Source organism: Thalassophryne amazonica, chromosome 12 (genome assembly GCF_902500255.1).
Source record: "Thalassophryne amazonica chromosome 12, fThaAma1.1, whole genome shotgun sequence".
In the NCBI taxonomy this organism is placed as follows: domain Eukaryota; kingdom Metazoa; phylum Chordata; class Actinopteri; order Batrachoidiformes; family Batrachoididae; genus Thalassophryne; species Thalassophryne amazonica.
This window is the reverse complement of record NC_047114.1, coordinates 33,343,624-33,362,356: the sequence shown is the minus strand read 5'-3', so window position 1 is coordinate 33,362,356 and position 18,733 is coordinate 33,343,624. Positions and strand designations below refer to the sequence as shown.

At 40.6% G+C, this 18,733-nt stretch overlaps 1 protein-coding gene across 1 annotated transcript; it reads right to left on the bottom strand.

Moving 5' to 3' along the window:
- Positions 1-5,045: 5,045 nt before the first annotated feature.
- Positions 5,046-10,049, bottom strand: LOC117521200 (apolipophorins-like). The gene is made up of 8 exons (XM_034182546.1): positions 9,788-10,049; positions 8,019-8,185; positions 7,873-7,943; positions 7,550-7,718; positions 6,225-6,362; positions 5,826-6,003; positions 5,590-5,732; positions 5,046-5,147 (listed from the first exon to the last, which is right to left on the bottom strand). Exons 2-8 carry the CDS (start codon positions 8,148-8,150, stop codon positions 5,046-5,048), a joined length of 933 nt encoding a protein of 310 aa, XP_034038437.1. The 5' UTR covers positions 8,151-8,185; positions 9,788-10,049.
- Positions 10,050-18,733: the final 8,684 nt, after the last annotated feature.

Genomic DNA, 18,733 nt, shown 5'->3' with positions numbered 1-18,733 from the left:
GTTGGTCGCTATTCACACGCTCATCCAGTAGATGGCAGTGTTCTTTGCATTTTGAAGGGGCGGGAGAGATTGAGAGAAGGCTCATTTCCCATAATGCCATTTGGCTTGTGTGTCAGTTAACACTCAAACCTTCAGAATTAGTGCTTTACTTTAAAAAATATGTGCGATATTTTCACTTTGTAAAAATGACAAAGTTGCCGTTAATGTTGATAAACTGTCAGGAATTAGTTTTGTTTATAAATGAAACCATGAGTGAAAAGTGCCTTGCTTTTCATGTCTCCTGCCACATATCTGTGTCTTTGCATGTGCAAAGTAATTACACTTTTTATGCAGCAGCAGCAGTTGGCAGCTGCCCTGCCCCCTTCTGCTGGGGGAGGGCTGAGCTCATAGCAGTCTGACTGTTGCAAAACACACAACAGACAGGAACTAACATGTATGATTTTAGGGTTTACAAATGTTTTTGACCGGTAAGCTTTACTCACTACGCCAGCAAAAAAAAATGTTAGCAGACTGAAAGTTCGCAGAACTAAATTTAGCAGAAGCTAATTGGTCTGCTGGTGGTTTTCAAAGTTAGCTGAAAAGCTAATCCTCTAACAAAAAAGTCATGTTTGCCAGTTAGCCATTACAGAACTGTGCCCATCACTACCTGGCTGCTAGAGTGATGATTTATATTAAAGATACAGTGTGTAGGATTAAGTGGTGTTTATCAGCAGAAATGGAGTATGGCATTCGTAACCATCTGTTCATTAGTGTACAATTACCTGCAACACCAAATCAATGTGTTTTTGTATGCTTTGAATGTGTCAAGGTTTGGGGTTCTGGGATATGTTCTGTGTGGTGTTTTGATTATGTTCCAGACATGTTCTCTGGTGTTCTTTTTTGTCTCTTATTTTTTGCTTGGGATTTTCTGTCTCTGCTTCTCTTTTCTCACTCTTCCTCACCAGATTGTTGTGCTTTATCCTCTTCGCTTCCAGCCTGTCTTCAGAGTCCTTGTTTTTTGATTCCCCTGCTGTGTTTTTGAACTACCTGTCTGTTTTCTCGACCTCACCTTTGCCTGATGTTTTTGCACTGTTGCTGATTCTGGACTGCCTTTTTGTGTACCGACCTTTGCAAGCATTTCTACTAAAGCCTTTTACACGTCAAACTCTGGTGTCTGTGTTCAGCATTTGTGTCCAGCCACTTCCGATTGCAGAATCTGATAGAATGAGCCCTTTATAGCTACAGGAGAGTGGGCCCCCTCACACCTGCTGTCACATCGCAGTGGTATCCCAAAAGAGACATAGTACTTTACCCTTTTTTTGCATTTTGCAGTGAACCTGGAAGACTGAAGAAAAAGAATCGGAAACAGTAGTTGTGCCCCTACACACTTTAGTTGGTAGTGCAGGCTAACCAGTTTGAAAATCATAATTTTTATAAAATGGAGAACATGTATGGGAGCACGGATCTCCATCACCAAAGAAGTGAAAACATTATGGAAAACAATATCATGACCCCTAACTGCATAATACAATTTGCAACCTCACCACTAGATGACAAATTCTATACAATATAGCTTTAACAAGACATTTAATTTGTCCAATTACTTATGGCATCTGAAAACGGAGGGAATTTGTATAAAAACGGCTGTGATTCCTAAATCATTAATGTGAATATTTTTGTTGTACCTCTTGAATTAATGTTGAATGTCTAAACTACAAGCACATCTTGTTTTTTTTTTTATCTCCGTTGTGGTGTACAGAGGCAAAAATTACATGACTACCCAAATACATATAGACCTGACTACATGAACGTCTTTAAATAAGTTACAGATAAATAATCATTAAATAATAGATAATATACAGTAGTCCATGACTCTGGGTCACCTTCACGTCATAATTCTGTCCAGATCATCAGCCACAAGAGAGATCTACTAATCAAACTCTTTGATAGATCATGCTAAAAACATCAAACTATGTCATCAATATCACAGGGTCTTTTGCAGTTAGACTGACCTCTGTCTCAGGCAAACTTTTTTTAAGCTTAACCACAGACTGCATATTTTACTCTTTATACACCCTGAACAGGAGCTCTTTCAGATTTAATCTAATTAATTTTACCCACATTAAATGAAGCTTCTGTAAAGGAAAACACTGACCAGTCATTGCGGCACTTGAAAGATGCTTCTTGCCAGAGTGTCTTGAGTTGAGAAAGTTTCAAATCTCGTAGCTGGAAAACCAGGTTTAGGAACTGTTGGGATGTCTAGAAGCAGGCACAACAGCCATTACTTACAGAGATGGATTTTCAAAAGGAGGAACTTTGTAGGTGTCATGACAGGAGTAAAGTTTCTACTCCATAGTTCCTGCTCAATCAGAATCAACTGACATTGTTCACATGATTTTCAAATAGCTTTAAGTCACAATGTCAGTTTCTGGTTTTGACTGCCCTATTTAAACAGCTTCATTAAACATCATCATTATTAAATATATCTTTGTCATCTTCATTAAATATCGTCAGATTTATAATGAAGGCTACCAGAGTGAGTGAAATATTTGGCTAAGGGATGGGCAATACAGACGTAAAATTATATTTCCTGGTATTTTTGGTGATAATGATATAAGTAACAACATGAAAATTGTCCCATTCATCTGTAGCCAAAGACCACTAGATGTCCATGAGGAATTTGCTGAGGTGGAGATGGACGCTTCCATTGCTGAAAATCCTCAACGGCAGCAGCGGAAAAAGAAAGAAAAACAGCTGTGCACCTTTAAAGGACCAGACCTCTATGATGCATATATGAATCTATCAACAGCACAGCCACGGAGCACTGGAGGGACCACAGAGAGAGAGAGAGAGAGAAACAAAAAAAAACAAGTGTAGTACACAACATATACTAGAAATCTGTTCCTGTGGTTTGATTAATTTGTGGGCACAACTTCAATAAATACATAATTTTGTCAATTTCACACAGCAAAGACATTAATTCCTCTAAACAAACACACATCTCTGAGCAAACAAAATCTGTTCTTTGCTTAATACATATGTTTTTGTTTATTATCCACATTAATGGGCAATAATAAGGTCTGTCACACATTTTCACACTCGGTTTAATGTGCACACTCATCTTGGCACACCACACAAACTAATCAAACATGGGAACTAATTAATCAAACCATGCAAATAAACTGTATCTTGTGCGCACACAGTAGCATATTCATTACACACACACACAAACACGCACGCACGCACACTGGTATGTAAAAGTTTGGGCACCCCTGATGATTTCCATGACTTTCCTTTATAAATCATTGGTTGTTTGGATCGGCAATTTCAGTTAAATATATCATATAGCAGACGAACACACTGATATTTGAGAAGTGAAATTAATTTTCTAGTATTTTCAAAAAGTGTGCAATAATTATTTAAACAAAATTAGGCAGGTGCATGAATTTGGGCACCCCAGCAGAAAAAATACATCAGTATTTAGTAGATCCTCCTTTTGCAGAAATAACAGTCTCTAAACGCTTCCTATATAGTCTGGATTCTGGTTGAAGGTATTTTGGACCATTCTTCTTTACAAAACATCTCCAGTTCAGTCAGGTTTGTTGGATTCTGAGCATGGACAGCCCGCTTAAAATCACACCACAGATTTTCAATAATATTCAGGTCTGGGGACTGAGATGGCCATTCCAGAACATTGTACTTGTTCCCCTGTATGAATGCTTTAGTAAATTTTGAGCAGTGTTTAGGGTTATTGTCTTGTTAACAGATCCAGCCCTGATGCAACTTCAACTTTGTCACTGATTCATGAACATTGTTCTCAAGAACCTGCTGATACTGACTGGAATCCATGTGACCCTCACCTTTAACAAGATTCCCAGTACCTGCACTGGCCACACAGACCCACAGCATGATGGAACCACCTCCACATTTTACTGTAGGTAGCAAGTGTTTTTCTTGGAGTGCTGTGTTCTTTTTCAGCCATGCATACCGCCCCTTGTTATGTCCAAATAACTCAATTTATTTTCATCAGTCCACAGCACCGTATTCCAAAATGAAGCTGGCTTGTCCAAATGTGCTTCCTCTGCATTACAGCATCATACAGCATCTCTTTGTGCAAAGTGCGCTGTATAGTTGAACGATGCACAGAGACACTATCTGCAGCAAGATCATGTTGTAGGTCTTTGGAGCAGGTCAGTGGGTTGACTATGACTGTTCTCACAATCCTTCGCTTCAGCTTATCTGAGATTTGTCTTGGCCTGCCACTTCGGCCTTAACTAGTACTGTGCCTGTGGTCTTCCATTTCCTCACTATGTTCCTCACAGTCAAATCTGACAGCTGAAATCTCTGAAGCAGCTTTTTGTGTCCTTCCCCTAAACCATGATGTTGAACAATCTTTGTTTTCAGGTCATTTGAGAGTTGTTTAGAGGCTCCCATGTTGCCACCCATTAGAAGAGATTCAAAGAAGGGAAACATTCGCAAATGTCCACCTTAAATACCCTTTCTCATGATTGGATTCACCTGTGTAAGGAGGTCAAGGGTCAATGAGCTTACCAAACCAATTTTGTGTTCCAATAATTAGTGCTAAATGTATTCAAATTAATAAAATGACAAGAGTGCCCAAATTTATGCACCTGCCTAATTGTGTTTAAATAATTATTGCACACCTTCTGTAAATACTAGAAATTTCATTTCACTTCTCAAATATCAGTGTGTTTGTCTGCTATATGATATAATTAATTTAAATTTCTGATCCAAAACCAATGATTTATAAAGGAAAATCATGAAAATTATCAGGGGTGCCCAAACCTTTGCATACAACTGTATATACATATACACACACAGTATATACTATATTTGCTTATTTATTCTCTCTCTCTCTCTCTCTCTCCAGACTGCATGTCATATAGAGAGGACTGACCTGCTGTGCAGTCCCTGCTGCCCACCTTTACTGCTGCAGAGAGCAGTTAGAAATACACACCATAATCTGGATGCTGGTTCACTTCTGGGTCAAGTTGATGTGTTTACTATATGGCAGTATCACATCTGTATCATTGTGCATTGCATGATTAGCTTATCTCTTCTACCTCGATTAAACTCTGCCTTCCGACATACTCGTCACCATTCTGCATTAGCTGCTCACATGCAGCACATACGGCATAGGTGTCAAACTGATTCCAGAAAGGGCCAAGAGGGTGCAGGTTTTCTTTGTAACCACCAACTCCACCAGGTGATTTCACTGATGAACATCAGAGTTCATCAGTGAAATCACCTGGTATCACCAGGAATCAGTTTGACACCTATGTCATACGGTATGTAAAGATAGCATCAACTATATATTTAATATCACGGGATGACAAATTTTTATCTTGGGGAGAATTTTTTTTTTTACCAGTATATCGATAATGATACTATGTGGCCCATCCCGGCAATTGACTCATTCATTGAAATATTTGAGGAACAGGGTTCATTCACTTGTACTGCTGATATACAGTAGACTAGAATAGAGTTTTCACGTGCAACACTGACAGTGCGAGTCAGGCAGCTTGGTATTCTATACAGATACCCATGATCAAGTCAGAAGCAACAGGAATTGGTTGAATGTTGATCTACCTGTTGTGACTCTGAGGTGAGGCCACATAAGCTCCTGACAGTTTGACTGGCACGCTGAGGTGTTGAGGTGCGCTCTTTTCCAGCCCATGAAACACCATCATCATCAAACTGCAGGTCAGTCAGAACTCCCCGACTTAAGGAATCTGAAGGATTAACCAAGTATTGGAACAGGAATCAAGCACTTCAGTACAGGGATATACAGCACACTATAAATTACAAATGTGTCAACTCCTGACCTACACCTGGAGGTGTTCCTGGCTGGATTCTGAGCAAGACCAATGTGGCCACTGTTTGGGTCTTCACCAGTCCTGCATATCTGGACCACGTTGCCATAGAAACTGTTTCTGTACAATTGACCCCCTCCATCACTGTAGATCCATGCTGTTGAATACAGTGCAGCTCAGACTGCAGAGACTAGAAAATAAAGAAAAATGAATACCCAATTATAACACTATGAATCAAATGTAGCTGTTGAGTCTATTCAGTGGTAATAGTGGCACAGCAAAGTCTTCCTTCTGACAAATGTTGCAGTGCCATTGCTAGTTTTCAACCTCTGACTGTTATGAAAAGAGAAGCAATGCAAAACATGCATCGTGTAATCTGCAAAAAAAAAACAACAAAAAAAAAACACTCACTGTATCTTCAGACAGTGGAACTGCATGGGGCCAGAAGTTTGCCAGCCTGTGCTTGTGACACTGCTTGAGATTCCTGATCTTCAGCATCACAGATCCTCGTCTCTCATAACTGCTGGTGCAAGTCCCATACACGTCTGTCTGATAGAAGGGCATTACAACAGCAAAGTCAAAGACACTGTGTGCACAAAGACAGCAATGAGGTGGAGGTAGAGGTGATACCAGTCAGATCAGGTATCATTGTGTGTTGTTATAAACCATATAACAGGCATGAAGTCAGTAGTGGCTATAGCAATTTGACCTTGACCTTCCTTCTTTCCTGGAATCCACCAAATTGCAGAATCTGACTAAATCAGGTCAAAATCAAATCCATTCCTTGACCTGAGGCAAAATGATTACATCCTTTTTTTTTTTAAATGGCAATTACGGGGCCGCCCTTCACTGACATACCAAATTTGGTTGAAGTCAGCAAAAGGACGTGGGAGGAGTAGGCCAACAAGCAAGCAGACAGACATGACTGACCTTTGGGAAATTTGACCTTGCAGGGCAATTCCACTACCCACCTACATATGTGTGACAGGTTTGGTGGAAATTGGAGATGAAAAATAAATTCTAACCTTGGACCCCAATAACTTTGTCCTTTGCCAAAACAAAATCAGAATATCTTTACTGTCACTGTACAACGAAATTAAGGGTAGCAGCCTTCCCAGCGAAGAATACAAATACAAAAGCTCCATTTAAAGTTAAATGAAGAGGTATAACTATTAAAAGACTATATAACATAAGCTAAAACAGATTTACAATTTAATAAATTACACAGTCAACCAGCCTTTCAAGGCAGCTGTGGAATTAAATTGATGTCATCCACACATCAAGTTTGGTGGAAATCGACCAAAAGACCTGGGATAAGTAGGGGAAAGAACAGGCAGATAAACCAACATTTTGACCTTTGAACCCAATGACCTTGACCTTTCTCAAAACAAGCTCCTGAAGGGCAATTCAGGGGTCAACCTACATGCACACAGAAAGTTTGTTGGAAACTGGCCCAAACAACATCTCAAATTATAATATAATATCCATCTATCCATCCATCCATCCATCCATACCTGCTTACTTAAGTTAAAGGTCACAGGTGGCTGGAGCCTATCCCAGCAGTCATAGTCTGTGTGGCGGGGTACACCCTGGACATGATGCAAGTCTGTCGTAGGGCTCAAATTATAATAGGATTCAGAAAATTCTACGAAATTTGTCCAAACTAATATGAAAACACACTTTAAAAAAAAACTTGTGAGTTTGAACTATTGTATGCTGATCATTCCATGTCTCACCTCTTCCTCTAGTTCCCGTCCAGAGGCTGCTGTCTGGGAGGTCTGGAGCATGCTCAGCACAGCTCTTTTAATATTGAGGGCCCACACCTGCTCCCCCTTCTGGATGCAAAGGGCTGTGACCTTTCCCCCCTGGAGGGAGAACTTGAGGCGCGTTCTCTCCAGTGACTCCCTGGGAAACAAAAACACCAGATGAGGCCCACAAGAACTGAGAACACATGCAATTGAGACACCTCAGAGTATCACACTCACAGGGAAAACAGGCATCACATTCCCAAATCATCTGATGTGACAAAGAAGAGAAAGAAACAAGACAAATCAATTACCTCAAGATTTTTACGCGGTGCACGGAGTGCTCCTTCTCAGGTGAACGTTGCTTTATCTGTGAATTCCTAATCTGCAAGCGTGCACATAACTATAAAATCTCTGGAAATACAGAATATATGCATTGCTTTAAAAGAAATAGTCTGACCTGCATCATCAAGTGACATCTGGAAACCACATCGATATCAACCACACAGTCCAAAGCCAGGCCATTCCTGCCTGTAGTGGAACCACGGAGCGCTGTGGTAATTGTGGTGCTGTATCTGTAAGTGTACCTCATCCCTCGCTGACCAGACAAGTCAGAGGCAGGAAAACCTGCAGACATGAAGCAATGCACAAGTGGGAAAAAAAAAAAACACAGAATATTTTTGGTGAAGCTACTCCTGTTATGTCTGTGAATAAATGGTTGCTCTTTGTTAAAAAAAAAAAAAATCTAACAGTATATGGAGAGAGCACACCTTTACCAACATCTGAAGCGATAACAGGTACCCATTCTCTTGCACAATTTTTTTAATGTTTTTTTTTAAGTCAATCGTTTCTACGCAGTGCACATATTTGTGCCTAAACCGTACGTATGAATATTATGCAAAATATGGAATTTACCAACTTGTACTTAGAAATGTGTGTAAATATACACACAGCTCTGCCTATGCATACAGACAGCATCTAGTGGTAGAACAGGGAACGTGCAACTACAAAACCACTGCATCAACCTCACCTACATACTCTCTTTATTTCCTTTAATTAATAATTGCATAATTAGTCATCATGTAGAGTTAGAAACAGACCTGTAGCCTCACTGAAATCAAAACCTACAAAAGACACCTGTGTGAAGTAAACAGCAGCTTTGGACCTCAGATCTCTGCCTACAACTACAAGGCATGAAGAAAATAGTTTCCTTTCTACAATTTTATATTAAACATGAGCCCACACTGTTTTAGCTTCTCAAATTGCTTTAGGGGAGATTTTGTTTTGATAAAGACAGCAGTGACATCACAGGAGTGCAAAGGGTTCTGGGACAACTGTTAACGATTGTATACTTATTCTGTTAATTGAGCAATTTTATGCAGATTGTCGTGGGCGGGTATATTAAAGCTTAAGTTATATCCATAAGTGATTGTGATGTCTAAATTAAGAAGCGAGTGAATGATTGTCATGAATGGTTGGTTTCCAAACTACTTGTTGCTGTGTAATGTTAGTACTCACCACATTTATGGTCAGAAAATGTTCTTTTCTTCACTCTCAGCCATTTTTACAGCGAGAAACACAAGCAACACAGATTATTTTGTTACCATATAATTAGGGTTGTTTCTGAATATGTGCACGGTGTTTCAGAACATGTAGGATTAACTGATACTTACTGCTGTGTGTACATAATATATTTTGTTTGTACGACAGCATTTAGAACCTTTTCTATACACAGTTTGATAAATGAGGGTCCTGGATTCACTCTTTATTTGTAGCTACTTCAACATTCATCTTTTAATACCCCTGCAAATATTAGTGATCCCCCCCCGGGCCCCATTTCTTTATCCTAGTGAGATAGGACATTTTTCAATATTTTCAGAAATTTCTCAAGAGATCATGCAAAATGCATAAAATCTGTTATCCAAAACTGCACCAAATCCTACCTGTTCTTAGATATTTGCACTCTGCATATGCTTTAAAAAAAAGTGCATTATCGCTTGAGAAATTCTTCAAATTTAAATAATAAAATAGCCTTATCTCGCAATGTAAAAGAACAGAGGAAGAAAAATTCCTGATTCTGCCCCCCTTAATTGTATCAACTCCAAAAGTTACGAGTTTCCTCCTTGACCCATACCCCGGCCTTTCACCAGGGTTCACAAAAATCAACAAACAAATAGCAATGACTGAGATAATTATAAAATTTTATGATAATCAGAGCTGAAACCTCACCAACACAAGATGGATCACAGAGATCAAGTTCCTCCTGAAAGCCGTCACCTACAGCAGATAAAGTCTGTTAAAATAACTAAATCAAACTGTTTAAAAATGTATTTTAACACATCCCTGATATATAGCAAAGCATCCTTAAAACTCACCGTGCTGCAGAAGAAAAAGTAGTGTCACATGGAGAGAGTTTAGCAATAATAAGGATGTAGCCATGTTCAGGTCTGGCTGCCTTCAAGTCTCCACGTGGAAGTGAGATGAAAATCAAGTCCTGTTCCCAGCCAGTGAATGACCACACTTGTGCATGAACATCCACTGTGGATTCGACCACTCACAGCAGCCAATCAGGAAATGCCTTCCAGGCTAGAGCTACAAACATCCACAGAACCCCTCACTAGACACAGACCTGGCTGTGGCACAACATCTGTGAATCAATATTGCTTGTAACTCGGGCAGAAGTATAAGCATGGAAGCTCATTTTTGGAAGGCAAGTAAAAAAATATCTACCGGAAGTGAAAATGATGTCTTGAGGGCCACATACAGTAAGCTATTGTCTATCCCCATGCACACGGAGTGAAAAACACAAGGTGCAAGTCCAATTATTATGGATCTGGGCTGTCAGGAAAAGTTTGAATAAAACCTACACAGACAGAACGTGCGTGCCCCCATCAGGAAAATGGTGCATTTTTCGTGAAGTATTTTTTAATTTTATTTTACCATTTCTAATGTTCTCCCTTTTCCTGACTAACCATAACCATAATGTATCTCCCTTCCCTAACCCTACCCCCCGTCACCCCGCATTTCGTACCCCATCACGAAATGAATTTGTACCCCCGTCACAAAAAGTGCCAATTTTTGTGACAATATCACAAACCCATAGATTGAGTTTTCGTAATGTTATCACGAAATGCCGTGAGACTGGCTTTGGCAGAAACAGTGTCAAGAAACATCTTTATTCTCAGACAAAGTTAAGAAATACAGTAAGAACAATGTATTAACTTTGATTTGGTGAAACTCTTATACCCCCGTCACACATGGAAGGAATCACGCAGAATGGTGGCAGAATTATGAATCGGCGCACATCCAAAATGTGTTGGATTTCAGTTCCGAAACATTCTAGCAGCCATCTGCGAGAGTCCACACAGTTGGTCAAAAATAGGCCGTGGCCCCGAGTGTGATGCACATGTTCAAAACCTTCCGGCGCTGTTGAGATGGGACACCTATCCGATGGCGGTCCATGTGTAATCTGAGGACCATCTGACCGCAATTTACATATTCCGATGGCGACAAAAAGGGATCCAAAACGAGTTGAGCGCATACGAGGGAACCTCAAGATGGTTCTGGCATGGCAAAGCCTGCCGGTATGACCTGCACATGCCACGTATAATAATGGCACGCATCCGCAAATCTGAACAGGCTGTTGTATCCACAATAGACTCTACAGTACAGATATTTGCCCATTCCTTCCCATGGGTTACTTAAATAATGTGAATATTGTCTGCATCATATCTGTATATAACACAGGGAGCTGCGCCTCTCCATGGTGGACAGTAACGTGTCATTGCACACGTCAGGCTCAGAGCTGAACGGATCTCATGCTGTAATGTGTAGATATGTATTTATGAAATTGTGTTTATGTGTGCATGCATGTATATATTTCTTATTTTTATAAGGGGTGGGTATTTATAAGATTTTTGTGATGATCCAGATCGGCCTATGAATTTTTTCCTTTCATCATTCTCTTTACCATTCTCCAAACAAAAAAAAAATGAAAGGCATCAGAGGGCTGATGCACATCATGCACACTCCACAATATAAATGTACAAGTAAATATACACACACATATCTGTAATGGTGTTTTTGACTATCTATGACTTTATCATATGACTTCTATGTGACTTCATTATGAAATCACTCATACAATCAATCAATTAAAAATACGTTGCAGATCAATACATGCTGCATATCATACATCTAGGCTTCTTAGTTGTTGAGATATACAGTGAGGAAAATAAATATTTGAACACGCTGCGATTTTGCAAGTTCTCCCACTTAGAAATCATGGGGGGGTCTGAAATTTTCATCTTAGGTGCATGTCCTCTGTGAGAGACATAATCTAAAAAAAAAAAAAAAAAAAAATCCGGAAATCACAATGTATGATTTTTTAATAATTTATTTGTATGTTACTGCTGCAAATAAGCATTTGAACACCTGTGAAAATCAATGTTAACATTTGGTACAGTACCTTTGTTTACAATTACAGAGGTCAAACATTTCCTGTAGTTTTTTACCAGGTTTTCACACACTGCAGCAGGGATTTTGGTCCAGTCCTCCATACAGATCTTCTCCAAATCTTTCAGGTTTGGAGTTTCAGCTCTCTCCAAAGATTTTCTATTGCGTTCAGGTCTGGAGACTCCTTAGTTGCCCTGGCTGTGTGTTTGGGGTCATTGTCATGCTGGAAGACCCAGGCATGACCCATCTTCAATGCTCTTACTGAGGGAAGGAGGTTGTTTGCCAAAATCTCGCAATACATGACCCCATTCATCCTCCCTTCAATACGGTGCAGTCGTCCTGTCCCCTTTGCAGAAGATCACCTCCAGAGTATGATGTTTCCACCCCCATGCTTCACAGCTGGGATGGTTATTGGGGTTGTTCTCATCCTCTAAACATGGTAAGTGAAGTTGATTCCAAAAAGCTCTATTCTGGTCTCATCTGACCACATGACCTTCTCCCATGCCTCCTCTGGATCATCCAGATGGTCACTGGTGAACTTCAAATGGACCTGGACATGTGCTGGCTTGAGCAGGGGGACCTTGCTGCCCTGCAGGATTTTAAACCATGACAGCATCATGCCTTACTAATGTAATCTTTGTGACTGTGGTCCCAGCTCTCTTCAGGTCATTAACCAGGTCCTCCTGTGTAGTTCTGAGCTTTCTCAGAATCATCCTTACCCCACAAAGTGAGATCTTGCATGGAATCCCAGAACAAGGGAGATTGACAGTCATCTTGTGTTTCTTCCACTTTCTAATGAATAATCATAACAGTTGTTGTCTTCTACCAAGCTGCTTGCCTGTTGTCCTGTAGTCCATCCCAGCCTTGTGCAGGTCTACAGTTTTGTCCCTGGTGTCCTTAGACAGCTCTTTGGTCTTGCTATGGTGGACAGGTTGGAGTGTGATTGATTGAGTGTGTGAACAGGTGTCTTTTATGCAGGTAACAAGTTCAAACAGGTGCAATTAATACAGGTAAAGAGTGCAGAATAAGAGGGCTTCTTAAAGAAAAAATAACAGGTCTGTGAGAGCCAGAATTCTTGCTCATGCAATAACATGCAAATTAATTATTTAAAAATCATACATTGTGATTTCCGGATTTTTTTTTAGATTATGTCTCTCACAGTGGACCTGCACCTGTCTGTCATGCACTCTTCCTGTCCCTTACCCCCACCTACACGCCCATGCTGAAGCGAACAAAGCAACAACGGAAGACAATCCAAACCTGGCCTGAGGGAGCACTCTCCCAGCTACAGGACTGCTTCTCACGGGCTGTATGGGATTTATTCTCCAGCCACAACCTGCAGGAGTACACTGACATCGTACTCTCCTACATTAGGAACTGTGTTGACACTGTCACCGTCAACAAAAGAGTCAGGGTTTTTCCAAACCAGAAGCCCTGGATGAACAGTGCAGTCCAGTCCCTATTAAAAAGCCACAACACTGCCTTTAAATCAGGATACAGCACGGTCACGTGCAATCTGAAAAGAGGCATCAGAGAGGTCAAGGCTGCCTACAAGGAAAAGACAGAGGACCACTTCACTGCAAATGACCCCAGAAGGACGTGGCAGGGAATAAATCATATAACCAACTACAGAAGCAGCAACCCAGGAAATGCTAGATCTGACGCCTTGCTGGCAGAAGAGCTGAACCGCTTCTTTGCGCGCTTCGAAGCAGACAGACCAGCAGCAACTCCACACCCACCATCCTCCAGCACTAGCACGCTAACATTTCAGGAACACGAAGTGAGATGTGTGCTGAAGGTGGTGAACCCCAGGAAGGCGGCTGGCCCCGATGGTGTACCTGGAAAGGTACTGAAAGCGTGTGCTGACCAATTGGCTAGAGTTTTCACCTGCATCTTCAACCTGTCCCTGTCGCAGGCCATCATTCCACCCTGCCTCAAATCCTCCACCATCATTCCAGTCCCAAAGAAGTCAGCAGTGGAGAGCATAAATGACTACAAGCCTGTTGCACTTACACCTGTGGTCATGAAGTGCTTTGAAAGACTGGTCTCTCAGCACATCAGAGCCTGTCTGCCTCCCACTCTGGACCCCCACCAGTTTGCCTACAGGGCAAACCGCTACACAGAGGACGCTATCACCACAGCTCTCCACACTGCGCTGAGCCACCTGGTGCACCAGGGGAGCTATGTGAGGATGCTCTTCCTGGACTTCAGCTCAGCCTTCAAACACACCATCCCTGAGATCCTGGTCCAGAAACTGACACACCTGGGCATCTCCACCCCCATCTGCCAGTGGATCAAGGACTTCCTCACAGACTGCCCAGAGTCCGTGAAACTTGGCCCCCACCGTTCCTCCACCATCACACTCAGCACCGGTTCCCCTCAAGGCTGTGTACTGAGCCCCCTCCTGTTCAACCTTTACACGCACGACTGCTATCCAACCAATCAGAAAACAAACACCATCATAAAGTTTGCGGATGATACCACCATGATTGGGCTCATCTCGGGGGGGAGATGAGACCAACTACAGAGATGAGGTAAAAGCGACTGACAGCGTGGTGTTCAGCTAACAACCTGCCGTTGAACACCACAAAAACAAAAGAAATAATCCTGGACTTCACGAAGAACAAGGCTGACCCAGCCCCGCTCTACATCCAAGGGGACTGTGTGTAAAGGGTCAGCTCCATCAGGTTCCTGGGAGCGTAGCTCTCTGGCAGCCTCTCCTGGACTGCCAACACCACAGTGGTGGTGAAGAAAGCCCAGCAGCGACTTCACTTCCTGAGGGTGTTCAGGAGAAACAATCTGGAGGAGAAGCTGCTGGTGTTGTTCTACAAAGCCACCATCGAGAGCATCATATATATATATATATATATATATATAATATATATATATATATATATATATATATATATATATATATATAGATATTATATATATATATATATATATATATATATATATTATATATATATATATATATATATATATATATATATATATATATATATATATTATATAGAGAGAGAGAGAGAGAGAGAGAGAGAGAGAGAGAGAGAGAGAGAGAGAGAGAGAGAGAGAATAGAATTTATTATTATCATTGTACACGACACCAGAAAAAAAAAATACTGTGCATAATGAAATTAAAAACAATCTCTTAAAAGCACAATTAAAATAAATAAATAGAATAAATAAATAACCCTAAAAAATTCTACATAAAACCTAATTAAAAACACTCAATCACAATCATAAAATGTCAGGTCCAGCAGCATTCAGTGCACAAATAGCTCTTCCCACAAAGCTATTTTTAAGTCTGTTTGCTCTGGCCTTAAGTGCCCTGTATCGTCTATATATATATATATATATATTTTTTTTTTTTTTTTTTTTTTTTTTGACCAAATTACTCCAAAATCTAATCACCTCTAGATATCGAGTAATGATCACACCAAGTTTAGAGGAAATCCGTAAGGCGTTTTTAATTTATGGTCTCCACAGATACAAACACACCAGCAGTGAAAACAATACCCAAAAATTAATGACAGCAAGGATCAGGTGTATTAGCCTACTTTAGTCATGTAATAATCTTATTCCTGAGAATTCTAAACAAACCAGAGAAAATATTAAAACCCTGATTCTAGTAAGCTTTCTGTAATGTTTACAGATTTTGTGACAAGTATCCGAACTGTGGCATAACTGTTATAATTCATAACTAATTTATTTGTGTTCAAAAACAAACAACCAACCTGTATATAAAAGCACACATCATGGATAACACATCAATGTGACAAAAAATTAAGAAAAAATTATGGTGCTGCAATAATTGTCAGAATTCATTTTAAATCAGCAGTAAAAACACACATGCTGGTAAACTATTACAAAAAGTAGTTGCCTGATTACTAAAACTGAATTTCCTGACATCTATGAGTTAATCACTGTTACCTGTTACAGGACTCTGATCAAACATTTGGACTTCAAGGAGACAAAACACGGAACTAATATAGGAGGTAACCACAGGGTGGTGTGGCAAAACAGTTATAAAAATAATTATACATAAAATATCCTCCTTCTGTATCAAATAATAGTTTTGTAATGACTAATTAATAATATTTCTGTGTCTTTTATTGCAGGACCTGAAAACTTTTTTTTTTTTTTGTATCAAGAACTAACAGTGCAGTGTTCCTGTGTACTTGACCTGAGTCCAGGAGCACAGAAAGTAGGGATGCTGAGGGAACTGTAGCACCCCCTGATGGTGAGGAGCTCTTAGTTGCAAGGAAAAATAGGTTTACCGAGCAAATCTGTTGAGAGGACAAAAAAAAAAAAAAATTTAATAGTAGCTCCAAAACCAACTTTTTTTCATTACTATGATTAAATCTGATTTCATTTTAGTACATTCAATTCAGTTCAGCATATTTTCTGTGTATCCTGTCTAATGCACAAACAGACTGATGGATGACAGGGCACATGGACTGACTATATCATTTGATAAGCTGCATTATTTCTTGTTTTGTCTTGTTGTTATCCATATACGTACAATGGAACTGTTGAGGGGGAAATCTGCAGTCCGCATGTGAAAAAAAGCACCATTCTATCGACATCTGTAAATCGAGCCTGAAAACACTTTTCACTCAGTTGTTGGTGGAAATGTTTGTATGGTTTAGTGTTTTATTTTTATTTTTATGTAATGTGTGTTTTTGTGCCTTTTGTTCTGGACTTTGGTAGTGTTAAAGTGCTATACAAACTAAATTATTAATGAATTAACAATAACGATAATAATACTAATATCAGTACATAGCTGAATATGCTATGCTGTATATTGCACGGTAAAATTATCACAGCCAGACTAACTATCAAACTCAGAATTAGTTTGTGAGTTAGAAAATTTATGAAGCAAATTTATGTGCAAAATGAATGGGTCTGGTTTGTGCTAAGTTATATTGCACTAAAATTACAAAAATGTTGTATTGTTGCACAGCATTAAATACGAGGTCTGTGAGAAAAGAAACGGACTTTTTCATTTTTTTCAAAAAACTATATGGATTTGAATCACGTGCGATTACATCAGACAAGCTTGAACCCTCATGCGCATGCGTGAGTTTTTTCACCCCTGTCGGTTGCGTCATTCGCCTGTGGGCAGGCTTTGAGTGAGCACTGGTCCACCCCTCCCGTCGGAATTCCTTTGTCTGACAACTTGCTGAGAGACTGGCGCTTTGCTTTATCAAAATTTTTTCAGAAACTGTGAGGCAGATCCAAGTGGACACCATTTGAGAAATTCAGACGGTTTTTGGTGAAAATTGTAAGGGCTGATGAGAGATTATGGAGTGTTACTGTCGTTTTAAGGACTGCCCACGGAGCCGGACGGCGCGCCGCGCCCCGAGCTGCCGTCGTCAGTCTGTTTCAAGCTGAAAACTTCCAAATTTAAGCCTCTGTTAATGCAGGACGTCGTGAGAGAACAGAGAAGTTTCAGAAGAGGTCGGGATCAGCAGTTTATCCAGACATTCCACTGTTAAAGGAGATTTTGTAATGAAAGACATGCGGACGGATTCGTGCGTCAGCACCCAGCCACTCATGGCACGGCGCCACAGCAAAACACCTCCGTTGGAAGCCTTACAGGACAAGTTTGAACATGCCCAGCTGTTAAACAATTTCTCGGATACTCACTCGACTGAAAGCCATCAAAAGCCGCCTAAATCTTACGAATGGTTATCAACACAGAGGTGTTTTCATGTGGCGCCTCGCGATGAGCGGCTGCGTCCCAACGCGCGAATCCGTCCGCACGTCTTTCATTACAAAATCTCCTTTAACGGTGGAATGTCCGGATAAACTGCTGATCCCGACCTCTTCTGAAACTTCTCTGTTCTCTCACGACGTCCTGGGTCAACAGAGGCTTAAATTTGGAAATTTTCAGCTCGAAACAGGCTGACGACGGCGGCTCGGGGCGTAGCGAGCCATCCGGCTCCGTGGGCAGTCCTTAAAGTGACAGTAACACTCCATAATCTCTCATCAGCCCTTAAAATGTTCACCGAAATCTGTCTGAATTTCTCGAATGGTGTCCACTTGGATCTGCCTCACAGTTTCTGAAAAGATTTTGATAAAGCAAAGCGCCAGTCTCTCAACAAGTTGTCAGACAAAGGAATTTCGACGGGAGGGGTGGACCAGTGCTCACTCAAAGCCTGCCCACATGCGAATGACGCAACCGACAGGCGTGAAAAAACTCACGCATGCGCACGAGGGTTCAAGCTTGGCTGACGTAATCGCACGTGATTCAAATCCATATAGTTTTTTAAAAAAATAAAAAGGTCTGTTTCTTTTCTCACAGACCTCGTATGGTGTCATTATAGCCTTTTTCTTTTACTGAACAGGGACAAATGCATTAAACATTATTTCTTATAAAATATCAATCAATCAATCAATCAATTTTTTTATATAGCGCCAAATCACAACAAACAGTTGCCCCAAGACGCTTTATATTGTAAGGCAAGGCCATACAATAATTATGTAAAACCCCAACGGTCAAAACGACCCCCCGTGAGCAAGCACTTGGCTACAGTGGGAAGGAAAAACTCCCTTTTAACAGGAAGAAACCTCCAGCAGAACCAGGCTCAGGGAGGGGCAGTCTTCTGCTGGGACTGGTTGAGGCTGAGGGAGAGAACCAGGAAAAAGACATGCTGTGGAGGGGAGCAGAGATCGATCACTAATGATTAAATGCAGAGTGGTGCATACAGAGCA

Bases quoted from the DNA above. Each gene is read 5' to 3' on its own strand.
- LOC117521200 (XM_034182546.1), bottom strand. From the start codon at position 8,150: ATGAGGTACACTTACAGATACAGCACCACAATTACCACAGCGCTCCGT. The intron at 7,944-8,018 runs GTCAGACTATTT...GCACGCTTGCAG, and splicing joins GATGTCACTTGATGATGCAG to ATTAGGAATTCACAGATAAA. The intron at 6,004-6,224 runs GTGAGTGTTTTT...TTTATTTTCTAG, and splicing joins TTCCACTGTCTGAAGATACA to TCTCTGCAGTCTGAGCTGCA.